Below are 19,145 nucleotides of genomic sequence, written 5' to 3' on the forward strand. Positions count from 1 at the left end.
AAACAGTGTGGGCAAAATGGGGTAGAGAGTGCTGCCATTGCTGTGGTTGTTGTTTAGCACATTGCTGTCCAGTGCAGTGCAGGGGCCGTGTTTGTGTGGCTGCCACATCATCCTCCCCCTGAAAACTGGCTGATTCCTGACAACGAGGAACAGGAGCCACTGTGGTGATGTCACAGTAAGCCTCAGTCTCATCACCAACAGCACGAGATACCTCAGAAGATTGAGCAATTTTTAACACTTCAACCAAAGATGGATTCTTGTACTGTATTGCATGTTGACACACCTCCTTGTCAGGAGCCAACTGAATGATGGTGTCACAGACCATAGAATCAGCATAGGAAACATGATGAGCATCAGTAAGAAACTGACATTTGCGACTGAGGGCATGGAATTCGGCCACCCATGCCCGGTAGTGCTGGTGTGGCTGTTTACGACTACAGTAGATACCAGTGTGCACTGCAATGACGTGTGTGTTTATAGTGATAATTCGACAACCACCTATGCAGGTTGTTGAACGAAAGTGATGCAGGCTAACTGGCAAAATGGCTGGTAGATCTGGGGAGAAATGCAAGAAAGGAATAAAGCCTTGCAGATGTTTGCATCAGTGACACCAAAAGTGAGGAAGTGTTGCCAGAGCTGCTTCTCATAAGTTTCACAGTCTTCAGCCACATTGTTGTAAGGCGGAAAGGGCGGCTGGTACACTGACAGTGTGGAGGCTTTTATAGGCATTGTGGCCAGCAAGTTCGAGGTAGCAACTGTAAGAGCCTTCTGCTGCTCAAGGAGAGATTGGAGAACTGCCTCCTTGGCCAGAAGAAGCGAAGCAACAACCAAATGGACTGAACAACTGGTAGTGGACACTACATGCATCACTAGTTGTATTGTACTGCAAGACACAAACAACACCACAACCACAATGAACCAGAGTTTATTCTTCTTTCATATACAAGAAAACTGCAGTTGAGAACATAGACATAAACACAGAAACAATCTAGGTACTGATAGAAGCATTTGCTGACAATTAGTATGAACACAATATGAGAGCAAGTGCCTGCTGCGCTGAGCTCATAAAGGCGAGGGCTCCGGTAGGCAGATGTTGTACCATATGCACAAGTCATGTGGCCAAACGCAGGTAGGCTCTGGTGGCCAGCTTGCACAGATGCCATTGATAGATTATTCAGAGCGTAGCTGGTGCCCTGGTACTGTAGTGTGTAGCCTATTATTACATACATAGTTATAGCATTTACCATTTCCTAAACCTCACCAGTCCCTTCTTCTTTATCCTCTCCCTTCCCCTTCAACCCTTCTGCCAGAAGAAGGTGCGACTGGCTGCAAAAGTTGGCGGATTCCCTGAACCTTTATGTGTGTGTGTGTGTGTGTGTGTGTGTGTGTGTGTGTGTGTGTGTGTGTGTTCTCCTGCTGCTGCTTGGTTGAGTAGATTTTTTACCCATCTGGTCACATGATATTAACATGTTAATGATTTTATAAATAACTAGCAGTATGGTCACTTTTGCTTCACTTTGAACCTATTTAACTTTGATCACACATTTTCATTAAGAAGTAAATGTTGATAACTGCATTGTGCCAATTGTTAAGTGTACTATAATAAGAAGTTCTCTTCCATGCATCTCAGTGTGCTGTTCATTAATGTGGATAGTATTTCTTGTCTGTATAACCTTTTCTTTTACTAGCATTTTTTCCTCATCTTCAGAATTTTGATAGCAAGTGAATTTCCCTATATTTGTGTGCATTGATTGTCAAACTACATTGCCCATTCCCAATCTTGACAAATCATAATGCACAAGCCCCAAGAAACATTACCTTCAAGAGCTAACTTCCTCACTATTGATATTATTTTGTCATTGTAAGTCTGAAATAAATTCAGTCACTTTTAACATCAATGCACTGCACACATAACCTGTGTAACATACTATACAAATTAGTGGTGTACTTGGACACATTTCCTGTAACCTTCACTCATCACAGCTTTTAGAATAACAGTCATCCACAGAAATTGATACTTCATAAGCTTTATCATCTCATAAGATTATTCATTTTCCTGCCAGAGTGTTTAACATGCATTTACATAAGACGCAAGAGATGCCATTATAAACTGTCTTGCAGCAGGCTATATTCTGCAGCACATCAGTGATGGCATAAGTTACTCATTTCTGTTTTTAAAATTTTGCATCTTTACCTTGTTTTACAAACGGTGGAAAGTTTACCGTGGAATAATAATAATAATAATGTTGTTGTTGTGGTCTTCAGTCCAGAGACTGGTTTGATGCAGCTCTCCATGCTACTCTATCCTGTGCAAGCTTTTTCATCTCCCAGTACCTACTGTAACCTACATCCTTCTGAATCTGTTTCGTGTATTCATCTCTTGGTCTCCCTCTACAATTTTTATCTTCCACACTGCACTCCAATACTAAATTGGTGATCCCGTGATGCCTCAGATTATGCCTTGCCAAGCGATCTCTTCTTCTAGTCAAGTTGTGCCACAAATTTCCCTTCTCTCCAATTCTATTCAATACCTCCTCATTAGTTATATGATCTACCCATCTAATCTTCAGCATTCTTGTGTAGCACCACATTTCAAAAGCTTCTATTCTCTTGTTGTCCAAACTATTTATCGTCCATGTTTCACTTCCATACATGGCTACACTCCATACAAATACTTTCAGAAATGACTCCCTGACACTTAAATCTATACTCGATGTTAACAAATTTCTCTTCTTCGGAAACACTTTCCGTGCCATTGCCAGTGTACATTTTATATCCTCTCTACTTCGACCATCATCAGTTATTTTGCTCCCCAAATAGCAAAACTCATTTACTACTTTAAGCCTCTCATTTCCTAATCTAATTCCCACAGCATCACCCGATTTAATTCTACTACATTCCATTATCCTCATTTTGCTTCTGTTAATGTTCATCGTACATCCGCCTTTTAAGACACTGTCCATTTCATTCAGCTGCTCTTCCAGGTGCCTTGCTGTCTCTGACAGAATTATAATGCCATCGGCAAACCTCAAAGTTTTTATTTCTTCTCCATTGATTTTGATACCTACTCCGAATTTTTCTTTTGTTTCCTTTACTGCTTGCCCAATATACAGTTTGAATAACATCGGGGATAGGCTTCAACCCTGTCTCACTCCCTTCCCAACCACTGATTCCCTTTCATGCAACTCAACTCTTATAACAGCCATCTGGTTTTTGTACAAATTGTAAATAGCCTTTCACTCCATGTATTTTACCCCTGCCACCTTCAGAATTTGAAAGAGAGTATTCCAGTCAACATTGTCAAAAGCTTTCTCTAAGTCTACAAACGCTAGAAATGTAGGTTTGCCTTTCATTAATCTATTTTGTAAAATACGTTGTAGGGTCAGTATTGCCTCACATGTTCCAACATTTCTATGAAATCCAAACTGATCTTTCCCGAGGTCGTCTTCTACCAGTTTTTCCATTCATCTGTAAAGAATTCGTGTTAGTATTTTGCAGCCATGGCTTATTAAACTGATAGTTCGATAATTTTCGCATCTGTCAACACCTGCTTTCTTTGAGATTGGAATTATTATATTCTTCTTGAAGTCTGAGGGTATTTCGCCTTTCTCATACATCTTGCTCACTAGATGGTAGAGTTTTGTTAGGCCTGGCTCTCCCAAGGCTGTCATTAGTTCTAATGGAATGTTGTCTACTCCTGGGGCCTTGTTTCGACTTAGGTCTTTCAGTGCTCTGTCACACTCTTCACGCAGTATCTTATCTCCTATTTCCTCTTCATCTACATTCTCTTCCATTTCTATAATATTGTCCTCAAGAAAATTGCCCTTGTATAGACTCTCTATATACTCCTTCCACCTTTCTGCTTTCCCTTCTTTGCTTATTACTGGATTTCCATCTGAGCTCTTGATATTCATGCAAGTGGTTCTCTTTTCTTCAGAGATCTCTTTAATTTTCCTGTAGGCAGTATTTATCTTACCCCTAGTGATATGTGCCTCTACATCCTTACATTTGTCCTCTAACCATCCCTGCTTAGCCATTTTGCACTCCCTGTCGATCTCACTTTTGAGATGTTTGTATTGCTTTTTGCCTGCTTCATTTACTGCATTTTTGTATTTTCTCCTTTCATCAGTTAAGTTCAAAATCTTTTCTGTTACCCAAGGATTTCTATTAGCCCTCGTCTTTTTATCTACTTGATCGGTCACACAGATTGAGGCTGTTGTCAGTGGGCATCACTGTGGAGGTCCGGATGGGGGTTTGTCGGGGACAGCCAGCTCATCCCACGCATCGTCCGATCGGACTACGGCTGCCCGGGATACTGCCCACATTGAGGCTGACCCCTCACCCGTGGTAGAGTGGGAGGATGTCTCAAGGTGTGGCAGGGGGAGGGCTGAACGGAAGGCCTCTCCAGTTTGTCTGACGAACCGGTTTCAGGCTCTGTCTCCGGCTGATACTGATCTTCGGCTGGACATGGCTGCTTGTCCTGTTCCAGAGGTTGCCCCTCAGTCTGCAAGATCTGGGCGGTCGCAGAGGGTGGGCTTACTGGTAGTTGGGAGCTCCAACGTCAGGCGCGTAATGGGGCCTCTTAGGGATATGGCAGCAAGAGAGGGGAAGAAAACCAATGTGCACTCCGTGTGCATACTGGGGGGAGTCATTCCAGATGTGGAAAGGGTCCTTCCGGATGCCATGAAGAGTACAGGGTGCACCCATTTGCAGGTGGTCGCTCATGTTGGCACCAATGATGTGTGTCGCTATGGATCGAAGGAAATCCTGTCTGGTTTCTGGCGGCTATCTGATTTGGTAAACACTGCCAGTCTTGCTAGCGGGATGAAAGCAGAGCTCACCATCTGCAGCATCGTCAACAGGACTGACTGCGGACCTGTGGTACAGAGCCGAGTGGAGGGTTTGAATCAGAGACGGAGACGGTTGTGCGACCATGTGGGCTGCAGATTCCTTGACTTGCGCCATAGGGTGGTGGGGTTTCGGGTTCTGCTGGATAGGTCAGGAGTCCACTATACACAGCAGATGGCTACACAGGTAGCAGGGGTTGTGTGGTGTGGACTGGGCTGTTTTGTAGGTTAGATGGCCTCGGGCAAGTACAGAAAGGGCAACAGCCTTAAAGGGTGTGGGGCAAAGTCAGGACATGCGGGGACCAAGCAGCAATCGGTATTGTAATTGTAAACTGTCAAAGCTGCGTTGATAAAGTACCGGAACTTCAAGCGCTGATAGAAAGCACCGAAGCTGAAATTTTATAGGTACGGAAAGCTGTCTGAAGCCAGAGATAAATTCTGCCGAAATTTTTACAAAGGCACAGACGGTGTTTAGAAAGGATAGCTTGCATGCAACCAGTGGTGGTGTGTTTGTCGCTTTTAGTAGTAGTTTATCCTGTAGTGAAGTACAAGTGGATAGTTCCTGTGAATTATTATGGGTGGAGGTTATACTCAGCAACCGAGCTAGGTTAATAATTGGCTCCTTTTACCGACCTCCAGACTCAGCAGCATTAGTGGTAGAACAACTGAGAGAAAATCTGTCCCCAGGGGCTCAGCATTCATTTGCTGGGTACGAGCTTGGCGACCCCGGGGTTCCTGAGCTGGGGACTGGTAAACGCCGCCTGTCCTCTGTCACCGTAAGCTCTGGGCATACTTCAACGACCACTGTGCGGTGCGGCGGTGGAATGTTGTGTTTCTCAGGGAGTGGGAATCTTGGCTTGACCGCCCGGATCGCGAGGATGGAATAAACCTCTATAAACAACCCCTCAATCTCAAGGTGTGCTGCGCGCTGATGAGATGCATGGCTGTTGAGGTGGAACAGTCGTTAGTGGGCAACCTCTGGGGAACCTGCCGCACCTCAGTTGTATAAGGCTTACCTAGGCACGCGGGGCTCTGTCTAGGTGGACTTGTAGTTCCCTAGCTGCTCGTGGGACCGAGATGGATCCTTCGAAATCCTCTTTTCTTCCTCCCAGCGGAAAGGGTGGGCCGCTGGAAGGTTCTAACACCCTGTCTCCTAAGAGGGCTCGTGCAGTCAGTCCCCCTGACTCCGGCACTTCTTTGACAAGTCCAGTCTTAGGTAACAGAATGCATTTTGGTGATCCGAATGTGTTTCTCATTGTGAAACGGAAGGAGGGTAGTTTCGAGAAAGTTTCGCCCTTCTATATACAAAAGGGATTGGAGGGAATCTGTGGCTCCTTAAAATCGGTGAAGCGCTTACGTAATGGGACCTTGCTTGTGGAAACTTCCACTTACCAGCAAGCGACTAAACTTCAGTCTGCTAAATGCCTTGTAGAGTATGCCATAGACACTGAATTGCACAGCACATTGAACTACAGCAAAGGTGTTGTGACGTGCCAGGATCTAGTTGACATTCCCAAGGAAGAACTGCGACGTGAGTGGGCTCCGGTAGGTATCGTTGATGTTCAACATATCATGAGGAGGGTTGATGCCAATCTTGTCAAATCCGACTCCTTTATTCTAACCTTCAGTAGCACGAAACTTCCTGAACATGTGAAAGCTGGCTTTCTTCGCCTTAGTGTGAGGCCTTATTTCCCGACCCCAATGCGCTGTCTCAAATGCCAGCGTTGGGCATACCACCTTAGGATGCAAAGGCGATGCGACTTGTGGCAACTGTGGTAAAGCTGCTCATGATGGGAGTTGGTTGCTCCTCTCCAGCCAAATGTATCAATTGCTCTGGGAACCACCCTGTTTGGAGTAGGGACTGCCGAATATTTTTAGAGGAACGCAAAGTCCAGGAAATAAAAACAACTAAGCGTATCCCCTATGGTGAGGCCAAGAAGATCTTTAAGTCGATGCAACCTCCCACATTTGCTACATCTTTTGCCTCCCTGGTTCAGAAGCCTACTCCAAAAGTCGATGCCTCCACGCAGACAGAGGTGGTGAGTGTTGGCACTAATACATGCAGCTGTCAGTGCACTTGCAACGCAGCCAGTGTTTCAGAGCCAGTAGCCCCTATTCGAATGGCAGACAAAGGTACAGTGGCGCCTCCAACAGCTGAGGATGTTCCGAAGCCCAGTACAGCCATTACCACTCCCACATCAGCTCCCCCAAAGCCCACCAAACCGCAGAAAGCTCCCATACAGCAGCAACAGTGGGTCAAATCCCGTAGTAAACTGTCTGACCATGCAGATGTGGTTTTCCATGAGGCTTCCTCTGACTCTTCCCCAGAGTTGATGGAATCCGATGTATGTGTGGGGAAATCGTCTCGCCCCACGCCAGCCCTTCCACCTGCTGCAGTCTCCCCGCCCCGTCGGAGAGCCAGAATGAAGATGCTACCCCCATCATAGATGGCTCCCATACTTCAGTGGAACTTGCAAGGGTTCAGGACGCATGTGGAGGAACTTCGTCTACTATCGCAGGGTAGACCACTGTGTCTCTGTCTCCAGGAGACTTATTTCCATCCATCATACTCCCCTGAGATATGAGGCTATACACTCCACAAAAAGGACGACCTGCGTGGAGAGAGAGCTAGAGGAGGCATAGGTATTTTCGTCAGGACGGACTACCCCTCCTCGCCTCTCACACTTACGACGACTTTACAGGCCGTCGCTGTGTCTGTGCACGTGCGTCACCCATTGACTGTCTGTTCCCTGTACTTGCCCCCACATGAAGCGGCCGACCTTCTTACACAGCTCCCCCAGCCTTTCATTATTTGTGGTGATTTTAATGCCCACAATGTGCTTTCGGGCTCTGCAATTACCTGCCCCAGGGGTAGAGCAGTTGAGAGGCTTCTCCTGTCATCCTGTGCCTACGTGCTCAATGGAGGACAGAGTACTCATTTCTGCACAGCGACTGGGTCGTTCTCTGCCATTGATATCTCGCTTTGCTCTCCAGCTCTTGCCCCCAGTGCTCACTGGGAAGTGGTCGCTGACTTGCACGGCAGTGATCATTTCCCAATCTGGATTCACCTGCCAGATGGTCTGGGCCCCGAAAAGAGACCACCACGATGGGTGCTCAGTGGAGCTGACTGGACACTTTATAGACAGTTGGCCCAATTCAAACACTGTGCGAATGTTGAGGTGTGGGTGGATCATATTACCAAAACGGTCCACCACGCCGCTGCAGCATCCATTCCACAGACCACAGGCCACCGGAAGCGGCCACCTGTGCCTTGGTGGAGTGCCGAATGCCGCTCTGCAATCAGGATGAGGCGTGCTGCTCTGCGTCAGTTCAAGTGTCGGCCGACTGCTGAGAATCTTGCAGCCTTTCAGGTGGCAAGGGCAAGATGTCACCGCATTATTCGTGAGAGCAAGAAGAGGTCATGGCAACAGTTCCTGAACACCATTAATCGTTCCACCAACAGTTCCATTGTGTGGGAGACCATCAGGAGAATTTCTGGCAGAGGAGGGAGGTGCCCCATAGCTGCTGTAATGAATAACGGCACTCCCACACGGATCCGCGAGACATTGCCCAGACTATGGCAGCGTATTTTGCCACAGTTACTGCAACAACCAGTCAGGATCCAGGTCTCCAGCGCCATAGAGCCGTTGCTGAGAGATGTAGTCTGGACTTCCAGTCCACTTCTCATGAAATTTACAACTGCCCATTTTCTCTGTGGGAGCTGGATTCCTGCATTGTCTGGAGCTCGTGACACATCCCCTGGTCACGACAGAATCCATTACAGTATGCTATGGCACCTCACAATGCGCAACAGAGAAATCCTCCTCGCACTTTTTAATGCCATTTGGGCGTCAAGTCACTTTCCTGACACGTGGCGTGAGGCAGTTTTAATCCCTTTTTTAAAACCTGGGAAAGACCGCACGAGCCCAAGTAGCTACCGTAGTGTTGCCCTCACTAGTTGCATAGGGAAGACCTTGGAGCGGATGGTCAACCGCCACCTTGTCTGGATGTTGGAATCCCGGCAACTCCTTAGTCGCTTTCAGTGTGGGTTCAGGTTGTTTCGTTCCACCTTCGATAACCTTGCCCTCCTGGAGGCGGCAATACAACAAGCTTTCCTACGCCGTCATCATCTTCTAGGTGTATTTTTCGACATCGAGAAGGCCTACGATACCACTTGGAGGCGTCTCATCCTGGAGCAGCTTCACGAATGGGGTTTTCGTGGTTGTCTTCCTCTTTTTATTCAGTCTTTCCTCTCGCCACGATATTGTAGATACCGAATTGGTGATGTCCTGTCTGATCGCTTTGCGCAGGAGAACGGTGTCCCTCAGGGTAGCGTTTTAAGTGTGACTCTCTTTGCCATCACTATTAATAGCATTACGTCCATAGTGAAAAGTCCTGTCCAGTGTTCTTTGTTTGTGGATGATTTCTCTTTGTTTTGCTCTTCTTCAAGCCTTGCAACGACAACTCGTCAGTTGCAACTTACGATCAGGCGTTTGGATGACTGGGCGCAGAAGAGTGGTTTTAAGTTTTCCACCGAGAAGTCTGTATGTGTTCTTTTTAACCGTTCTCGTTCGATTTTAACCTTTCCTGAGTTGAGGATGAGGGACACTATTCTTACTTTTAAAGACACGGTGAGATTTCTGGGGCTCATTTTTGACTGGAAGCTCACGTGGTTACCTCATCTTAAAGACCTGAAATGGCGGTCACTTAAGGCTTTAAGTATTTTAAAATGTCTTAGCCACAGTACATGGGGAGCTGACAGGACTTGTCTGCTCCAGTTTTACAGGGCGTTTGTGCGATCTCGGCTTGATTATGGGTGCATGGTGTATGGGTCTGCAAGGCCTTCTTACTTAAAGTTGTTGGACTTTGTGCACCATGAAGGGCTTCGGTTGGCCACTGGGGCATTCCGAACTAGCCTCATACCAAGCCTCTGTGCAGAGGCTGGTGAACCGCCACTTCATATGTGGCGACGGCTACTTACAGTGCGCCAGGCATATAAAACTTTGTCCACACCATACACACCTGCATACCATACCATTGCTCAGCCTCCTCTGGCACGATTGTTTCATAACCGGCAACGTGCGACGCAGCCCTATGGGATTCGCGCACAGGATTGCCTCGGTGCGATGTCTATGGCTGGTCTTCGTGTTTTACGTCGCGGTTGGAGCAGATCTCCACCTTGGCTCCTCCGGAGACCCAAACTTATTTTAGATTTGACTAATTTTAAGAAAGATGGCACACCAGATTTTACGTTCCAATCTCTGTTTTTTAACATTTTAGATGTGCATTACGGTTTCACTGTCGTTTATACTGATGGTTCCAAACAGGAGACTTTCCTTGGCTGTTCTGTGGTGTTCCCTGATCATGTTACCTGGATTCGCCTCCCTGCTGAATATACCGTTTTCGCAGCGGAGCTCCACGCGATCCTGAAGGCACTGGAGCAGATGCATCGTGTTCGGGGCGATCGATTTCTTCTCTGCTCAGATTCTCTTAGTGCCTTACAATCACTGCAGAACCTATACCCGACTGAGGAGATGGTCCAGCTGATACATGACCAACTGTACTTGCTCCAACAGTGGGGTAAAGAGGTATCCTTCTGCTGGGTGCCTGGTCATGTCAGCATATGGGGCAATGAACAGGCTGATCAGGCTGCCAAGGAGGCCTGCAGAGAGCAGGATGTGGTCCAGTGTCCTATCCCCTTGCAGTCAGTCATCGCTGCACTCCACAGGAAGTGCATGGAGTTGTGGGAGGACGAATGGCTGGCGGTGACGGCCAATAAACTGTGGTTGGTAAAGTCAACCACTCGGCCGTGGCATTCCTCCTGCCGGTTGCTCAGGCGGGAAGAGGTGGCCTTCACACGTCTTCGGATCGGGCACTGTCCTCTGACGCATAGCTATTTATTACGGTGGGAGGATCCTCCGTTTTGTGATGCTTGTGGTGTGCACATCTCTGTCCAGCACATTTTAACAGACTGCATTTTATACCGTGATGCACGGGCAGAAGCACAGGTTGATGGGGATCTGCCTTGTGTTTTAGCTAACGATGAGACGTGTGTGTCTAGGGTTTTTAAGTTTTGTGATGTGTCTGGACTCTGGCCTAAACTTTTAGGCTGGAGGTTTTAGTGTGTTGCAGAGTGGCTGACTCCTCCCTTTTTTCCTTGTGGTCAGCCAGCCACTTCCATCTGCTACATTGTTTTAGCTCCCTCTACCATTTTCTTCCTGTGTTGTCCATGTTTTACTGCTGACGCCCTGCTTCATCCCACACTTTGGTGTGGGTGAGCACATATTTTTCAATGATTGTTCCCCGTGTTTTATGTTCTGTTTTATGTCAATGTTCTGAGTTTTTTTTCTTGACACCCGTTTCACTATGATACTGAACGGGCGCTGAAGACCTTGCTGTCGTGCGCCCACAAGCCCCTCTACTACTACTACTGAGAGAAAATCTGGAATACATTTCACATAAAGTTTCTCAGCATGTTATAGTCTTAGGTGGAGATTTCAATTTACCAGATATAGACTGGGACACTCAGATGTTTAGGACGGGTGGTAGGGACAGAGCATCGAGTAACATTATACTGAGTGCACTATCCGAAAATTACCTCAAGCAATTAAACAGAGAATGACTCATGGAGATAACATCTTGGGCCTACTGATAACAAACAAACCCAAACTTTTCGATTCTGTAAGCGCAGAACAGGGAATCGGTGATCATAAGGCCGTTGCAGCATCCCTGAATATGGAAGTAAATAGGAATATAAAAAAAAGGGAGGAAGGTTTATCTGTTTAGCAAGAGTAATAGAAGGCAGATTTCAGACTGCCTAACAGATTAAAACAAAATTTATGTTCCGACACTGACAATGTTGAGTGTTTATGGAAAAAGTTCAAGGCAGTCGTAAAATGCGTTTTATACAGGTACATGCTGAGTAAAACTGTGAGGGACGGGAAAAACCCACCGTGGTTCAACAACAAAGTTAGGGAACTACTGCGAAAGCAAAGGTAGCTTCACTGCAAGTTTAAATGCAGCCAAAACCTCTCAGACAAACAGAAGCTAAACGATGCCAAAGTTAGTGTAAGGAGGGCTATGCGTGAAGCGTTCAGTGAATTCAAAAGTAAAATTCTATGTACCGACTTGACAAAAAATCCTAGGAAGTTCTGGTCTTATGTTAAATCAGTAAGTGGCTTGAAACAGCATATCCAGACACTCTGGGATGATGATGGCATTGAAACAGAGGATGACACGCGTAAAGCTGAAATACTAAACACCTTTTTCCAAAGCTGTTTCACAGAGGAAGACCGCACTGCAGTTCCTTCTCTAAATCCTCACACAAACGAAAAAATGGCTGACATCGAAATAAGTGTCCAAGGAATAGAAAAGCAACTGAAATCACTCAACAGAGGAAAGTCCACTGGACCTGATGGGATACCAATTCGATTCTACACAAAGAGTACGCGAAAGAACTTGTCCCCCTTCTTAGAGCCATGTACCGCAAGTCTCTAGAGGAACTGAAGGTTCCAAATGATTCGGAAAGAGCACAGGTAGACCCAGTCTTCAAGAAGGGTCGTCGAGCAGATGCGCAAATCTATAGATGTATATCTCTGACATCGATCTGTTGTAGAATTTTAGAACATGGTTTTTGCTCACGTATTATGTCATTTCTGGAAACCCGGAATCTACTTTGTAGGAATCAACATGGATTCCGGAAACAGTGATCATGTGAGACCCAACTCGCTTTATTTGTTCATGAGACCCAGAAAATATTAGATACAGGCTCCCAGGTAGATGCCATTTTCATTGACCTCCGGAAAGCGTTCGATACAGTTTCGCACTGTCGCCTGATAAACAAAGTAAGAGCCTACGGAACATCAGACCAGCTGTGTGGCTGGATTGAAGAGTTTTTAGCAAACAGAGCACAGCTTGTTGTTCTCAATGGAGAGACATCTACAGACATTAAAGTAACCTCTGGTGTGCCACAGGGGAGTGTTATGGGACCATTGCTTTTCACAATATATATAAATGACCTAGTAGATAGTGTCAGAATTCCATGCGGCTTTTCGTGGATGATGCTGTTGTATTCAGAGAAGTTGCAGCATTAGAAAAATGCAGCGAAATGCAGGAAGATCTGCAACGGATAGGCACTTGGTGCAGGGAGTGGCAACTGACCCTTAACATAGGCAAATGTAATGTATTGCGAATACATAGAAAGAAGGATCCTTTATTGTATGATTCTATGACAGCAGAACAAACGCTGGTAGCAGTTACTTCTGTAAAATATGTGGGAGTATGCGTGCGGAACGATTTGAAGTGGAATTGTTGGTAAGGTGGGTGCCAGGTTGAGATTCATTGGGAGAGTCCTTAGAAAATGTAGTCATCAACAAAGGAGGTGGCTTACAAAACACTCGTTCGACCTATACCTGAGTATTGCTCATCAGTGTGGGATCCGTACCAGGTCGGGTTGACAGAGGAGATAGAGAAGATCCAAAGGAGAGCGGCGCATTTCATCACAGGGTTATTTGGTAAGCTTGATAGCATTACGGTGATGTTTAGCAAACTCAAGTGGCAAACTCTGCAAGAGAGGCTCTCTACATCGCGGTGTAGCTTGCTGTCCAGGTTTGGAGAGGGTGCATTTCTGGATGAGGTATCGAATATATTGCTTCCCCCTACTTATACCTCCCAAGGACATCACGAATGTAAAATTAGAGAGATTTGAGCATGCAGGGAGGCTTTCCGGCAGTCGTTCTTCCCGCGAACCATATGCGACTGGAACCGGAAAGGGAGGTAATGACAGTGGCACGTAAAGTTTCCTCCGCCACACCATTGGGTGGCTTGCGAAGTGTAAATGTAGATGTCGATCCTCTGCTACCTTCACTATTTCTTCTCTCAAAGCTACCCATTCTTCTTCTACTGTATTTCTTTCTCCTGTTCTTGTCAATTGTGCCCTAATGCTCTCCCTGAAGCTCTCTACAACCTCTGGTTCTTTCAGTTTATCCAGGTCCCATCTCCTCAATTTACCACCTTCTTGCAGTTTCTTCAGTTTTAATCTACAGTTCATAACCAATAGGTTGTGGTCAGAGTCCACATCTGCCCCTGGAAATGTCTTACAATTTAAAACCTGATTCCTGAATCTCTGTCTTACCATTATATAATCTATATGATACCTTCCAGTATCTCCAGGCTTCTTCCATGTATACACACTTCTTTCATGATTCTTGAACCAAGTGTTAACTACTATTAAGTTATGCTCTGTGTAAAATTCTACCAGGCGCCTTCCTCTTTCATTCCTTACTCCCATTCCATATTCACCTACTACGTTTCCTTCTCTTCCTTTTCCTGCTGTCGAGTTCCAGTCACCCATGACTATTAAATTTTCGTCTCCCTTCACTATCTGAATAATTTCTGTTATCTCATCATACATTTCATCAACCTCTTCGTCATCTGCAGAGCTAGTTGGCATATAAACTTGTACTACTGTGGTAGGCGTGGGCTTCATATCTATCTTGGCCACAGTAATGTGTTCACTATGCTGTTTGTAGTAGCTTACCCACATTCCTATTTTTTTTTTATTCATTATTAAACCTAATCCTGCATTACCCCTGTAATAATAACAATAATAATATCAACACTTTGGAAACGATCACCCCGTCCTCCAACACAGCCTATCAATACCGCATGTAGCAGCTCTCTTTATGTCCCTGTCACATCCTTGCACGCTTCCACAGGCAGCACAGTATCCTCTCCCATTCCTGCCCCAGTGTCCCTTCCCTTTCGTATCCCATGTCTCCCCATTATCACCACCACCCACATCAGCAATTTCCTGTTCATGTTATACACAGTTGCAGATGGACCCAAAGCACACAGAACAGTTGCTGTAAGTGTGTGACTTGTGCTCATATGAATATGTGTGTGTGTGTGTATGTTTTCTGTTGGGGAAGAAGAGCTTTGTCCAAAAGCTTAATTATTTTAATAGCCTTTTTCATTGTGCCTGTCTGCAACTCAGTGCCTTCTCTTTTGTTTTCCATTTTTCACTTAAGTTGTCATGTGAGCATTTTGTATATGACTACAAAAGTCAGATGTTGACTTGAAACTTCCTGCAGCACTTACGAGTCAAATGTGAGGGATGTTTGTGATAGAGCTTGTTGAAGCTTCATTGTTCATTGCTTATCCTCTTGTGGTATTTCTCTCCAAAGATATATACAGCCCTATGGATGATTTACCTCCAGCATTGATTGTTTTTTGTAGCTTTTATTTACACTGGTGTGTTCTTAACTCAGTATCTGTTAAGCATGAAATTTTATGTTTCATTACTTTAGTTTGTTATCCAGATTGACATTTGTGATAAATTTTGTTATCAGCAAATTTGTAAGATTTATGTAGTAACTTGGTGTGCAAATAAACAAAACCAATAAACAAACAGTTCAACTATTGAAAAGGAAATGGTGGTCTGTCACTTTTTATCCTGGTTGGAGAATTTGTCTCTGACATTGTTAATGTATCTGTCGTTTCCTTCTCTATAGGAGTACATGCAGTGTGTTACTGCTGTGGATGGCCACTGGCTGGCAGAATTGGGCCCTATGTTCTTTTCCGTGAAGGAGACAGGTCGCTCAGGAAGAGCCAAGAGACGACAAGCTCTGGAGCATCTTCAAGAAATGGAAAGTCAAATGAAAATTGCACAGGAAGAGATCAGACTGCGCAAGGAAGAAGAGGAACGAAAATTGCAAGCAGCCTCAAAAGCGTAAGTGTGACCACTGAACAGAGAAATCAAATGTTGAGGATGCAGATGTATTATTTCATTCATAATTATTTGATATGATGACTTAATGTAAATGATTTTTTACATACTGCATATTTTCACATATGCTTGTGTTCTATGTTTCAAGGACGTTATCCATCACAAATTTAATTAAGGTAATCATACTTTATTTAGTTGAAGGACAGAGCTCCCATACAGGTATACAAGGGGAAGTTAAGAGCTCTAACTGTGTGCTTAGTATCCCTCTCATGTCCCTGTTTTGATTTAAAAACAGTTCCATTATTTACATATGTGGTGTCTGTTCCTTCAAAATTAGGGCAAGATCTCTTCAATGCAGATGCACACCAGGCTTGAACTCTTAACGGGAATCAGTGAAATGGTGCGAGTAATGAAGATGATGGGCAAGGGGCACTACATTAGTAGTCTTTGAATTTGGGTCTGATGGGAGGCATGCTAGGGTAGTCCGTGCAGTTACTATGACCACCATGACCATGTGGCTTAGTGGCTAGAGGATCTGTCTTGTAAGCAGGAGACCAGGGTTCGAATCCCAGTCCCAATTGATTTCAGTGCCCACTCACATCCAATGTCTGTAACTCTCTCATGTCTTAGTTTCATTATTATTCATTTTAATTGAAATAGTCAGTAGTATGAAAGTTGTGTGTTTTAAACAATTCAGGATGAACAATGTATGTAAATATAGTCACTGTTTATTTGACAAGTATTTTAACCCAATACATTCAGTAGTGCAACTGTTAACCACTTCTGCTGCTCTTAATCAGAGCACTGCTTCTATAGTATCACCTTATCATAATCTCTTCAACCATTTCACTAATTAATATTTATCATCTCATTACATTTCCCGTGCTCACTCATCATCTACATTAATCTTCCATTTTATATCAATTACTTCTCCATGTAACACTGCTCTACTAATTCTGACCAACTAAAAATTCTAAACGCTTCCTCCCAACTCAAACAACTAATTGATTAATTGATTACAGTGCTGTGTCAGACAGCCTTGTTCTTGCTGGTATTTAGTCCCTGCACACACACTAGCCAGCAGTTCCCCCCATCCCCCTCCCCACCTCATACCCTGCTGTCCCTCTCCATTCCCCGCCCCACTACAGTTTGCTGCGTTTGTTCAATGCCAAAGTTGCATTCTGGCTGCAGCAGATGGAGGTAGTGGTCATGTGTGTGTGAATCATGCCTGTATATGTGTGAATGTGTGTGTGTTTTCATTTCTGAAGAAGGGCTTGGCTGAAAACTCAAATGTGTAACAGTCTTTATGTTGGGCCTGTCGGCAACTCAACTCGTTACCTATGCAGTGAATAGCAATCTAACCTTTTCACAATATTTTAATTGATTAATGAAACACAAGTACACTCAAACAATAAACCTTGCATTATCAATAATACAATATTATGGTATGTATGTTGTGTCATTATTTGCCCTTGTTCTTGCCTCCATGTATCTATCCTTCCATTGAGAGAAGTGTTTTCAAATCCCCATCTGGACATCCAGATTTAGGTTTTCCATGGTTTTTCTGCATCAGTCAAGGTAAATGCCAGTATGGTTCATTTGAAAAGAACACAGTCGAGTTTATTCCATATATTTTTCCTGTCCAACTGTGTGCTCCATCTCTCATGATATTGTCATTTATGGAGTGCCAAGTGCCAGTCTTCCTTCCGTCTGTCCTCCATTCTCACTCCAACACAGTAGATTTATTGGTTTGCTAAACAGAATCAGTTAAATTAACCATATAGCGAAAATTCATAGTTGACTTGATTCCTCGTTGTTTTTGGTACTGCCAGTCATCAGTAATTTTCCAGGTGGAACCATTAACAGTTAACTGGACTCAATAGACTTTTGAATTTGAGAGTTCTTTATCAAATGCCATCAGCAATTTGAGAGCAGATGTGCACCCATATATTTATGGGATTGCTTGATTAATGAATGAAATATTCGTGGTATGAAGAGTTAAAAATTAAGTTCCAAAGGGCAAATTTTTGAAGAACTAGAATGAGATCAGTGACAGTGTACAGAGAACAATATGTGCCCTAGAAAGAGAGAATAAATTGAAGCAGTAAATGAAGAAGCAGTATGGCTGAAAGACGAATAATTATTTTACTTTCTGCTCCACTGGTCTGTGCGTTTTAGCATGTCGAAATTCTGTTTTGGATCTCGCCAGAACCATCCGTCATAAGGCAGTGTTTGTTCTTTCATGTTGGGTGTTCTTCATATTTGTAGTTTACTTGTACACTCTAAGAGCATTCGAAGTTTTATATTTTCTGTTTCTCACTATCAAGTACCACAACTGCATTGCTCATCAGTATTCATGAGCACATGAAACTCTCTCTTCCCTACAACCTAGGCCTCCATGCAAACATATTTGCACCTACAGAAAATTCCTCATTTTGTTCTCCCACAACTACACTATGGATTGTGTCCATATACAAATCTCTTCATCTCATCCTATGATGACAAATTTAAATCTGAAGCACCCACTTTGTCACCCAGTACTACACTAGCCTCAAATGGCACAATACATTACTCTGTCAAGTCTTAAGATTTTCTCCAGTCAAACTCTCAGATCAGACCATCCCTCCTTGATATTGTTCCCACATGACTCACTGGCACCTTCCATAGCCCTTCAAAAGTCCATGACATCCTTGTCAAACCATGCAATGAGTCCATCCAGCACTATTTAGGGCCATAGGTGTATGTGTGGGGGGGGGGGGGGGGGGCGGCATCATGTGTGGCTGCACACTTCCTTCTGGGGTGTACCTTGTCAAAGGATTTATTCCAAAAGCTAGCAAGTTTGCTTTCTTTCTTTGTGTTTACCTGTTGGCAACTCAGTGCTTCTGCTGTTTGTTGACTAGTCTCACAATGGGTATGTCACATTCAGCATGCTCCTCCATTCCAATCTTCCCTAACAAACCTCACTTTACTTTATGAGCAAGGTTGGGATTTTTAAATGCAAATTAAAGATCAAAAATTAAGGTAACAGGTGCAAAAATAGATAAAAAAGGGACTAAAAGGTCCTGATTTACTCAACTAATTCAACAAATTCTCCTATTCTAGTTTGTTGAGTTACAAGCAAGTACATCAGATCATCATTCACTGTAGAAATGGCAAAAATGAAGCTCTGTACTTCAAGACAATAAGCCTCCCTGTATTTTTAAAAATAAATGTGCTCATGCTAGAAGATACAATGTCTTTATGGATGCTAAAACCACAGAAACCAGTAGGAAAACTTTTTGTTCACTCAGAATGGCAGTTGTACAGATGTGGCAAATACCTCAATACCTGGATTCTTCTGTAGACTAGACTTAAGTTTGTCTTTGGCAAAGCCTTCTAACTACTCCCTAATGGAAGTGAAGTAAAAATATCCCTTTGTTATTCCTCTATGAGACCTTGTTCTTTTCATCATTAATAGCTGTTGTGAGGTACTTGTAACTGTGGATTCACAACAGTTCTGTCTGCAAATGATGTATTTTCTCCAGTAGCAGAAGTTTCTGTGCCGTGGAAAGTATTGGCTAGATCAAAAAAAA

The 19,145-nt window shown here is 44.3% G+C and overlaps 1 protein-coding gene across 1 annotated transcript in view; it reads left to right on the forward strand.

Annotated features, from left to right (window-relative positions):
• The window catches only part of LOC124788041 (pre-mRNA-splicing factor ATP-dependent RNA helicase PRP16), a 190,143-nt gene that overhangs the window by 165,747 nt on the left and 5,251 nt on the right, over positions 1–19,145 (forward strand). The window contains exon 20 of the mRNA XM_047255099.1: positions 15,359–15,576. Within this exon, the coding sequence (XP_047111055.1) occupies positions 15,359–15,576 (218 nt within the window). The remainder of the gene's footprint in view (positions 1–15,358; positions 15,577–19,145) is intronic.

Source organism: Schistocerca piceifrons, chromosome 3 (assembly GCF_021461385.2).
Source record: "Schistocerca piceifrons isolate TAMUIC-IGC-003096 chromosome 3, iqSchPice1.1, whole genome shotgun sequence".
Classification (NCBI taxonomy): domain Eukaryota; kingdom Metazoa; phylum Arthropoda; class Insecta; order Orthoptera; family Acrididae; genus Schistocerca; species Schistocerca piceifrons.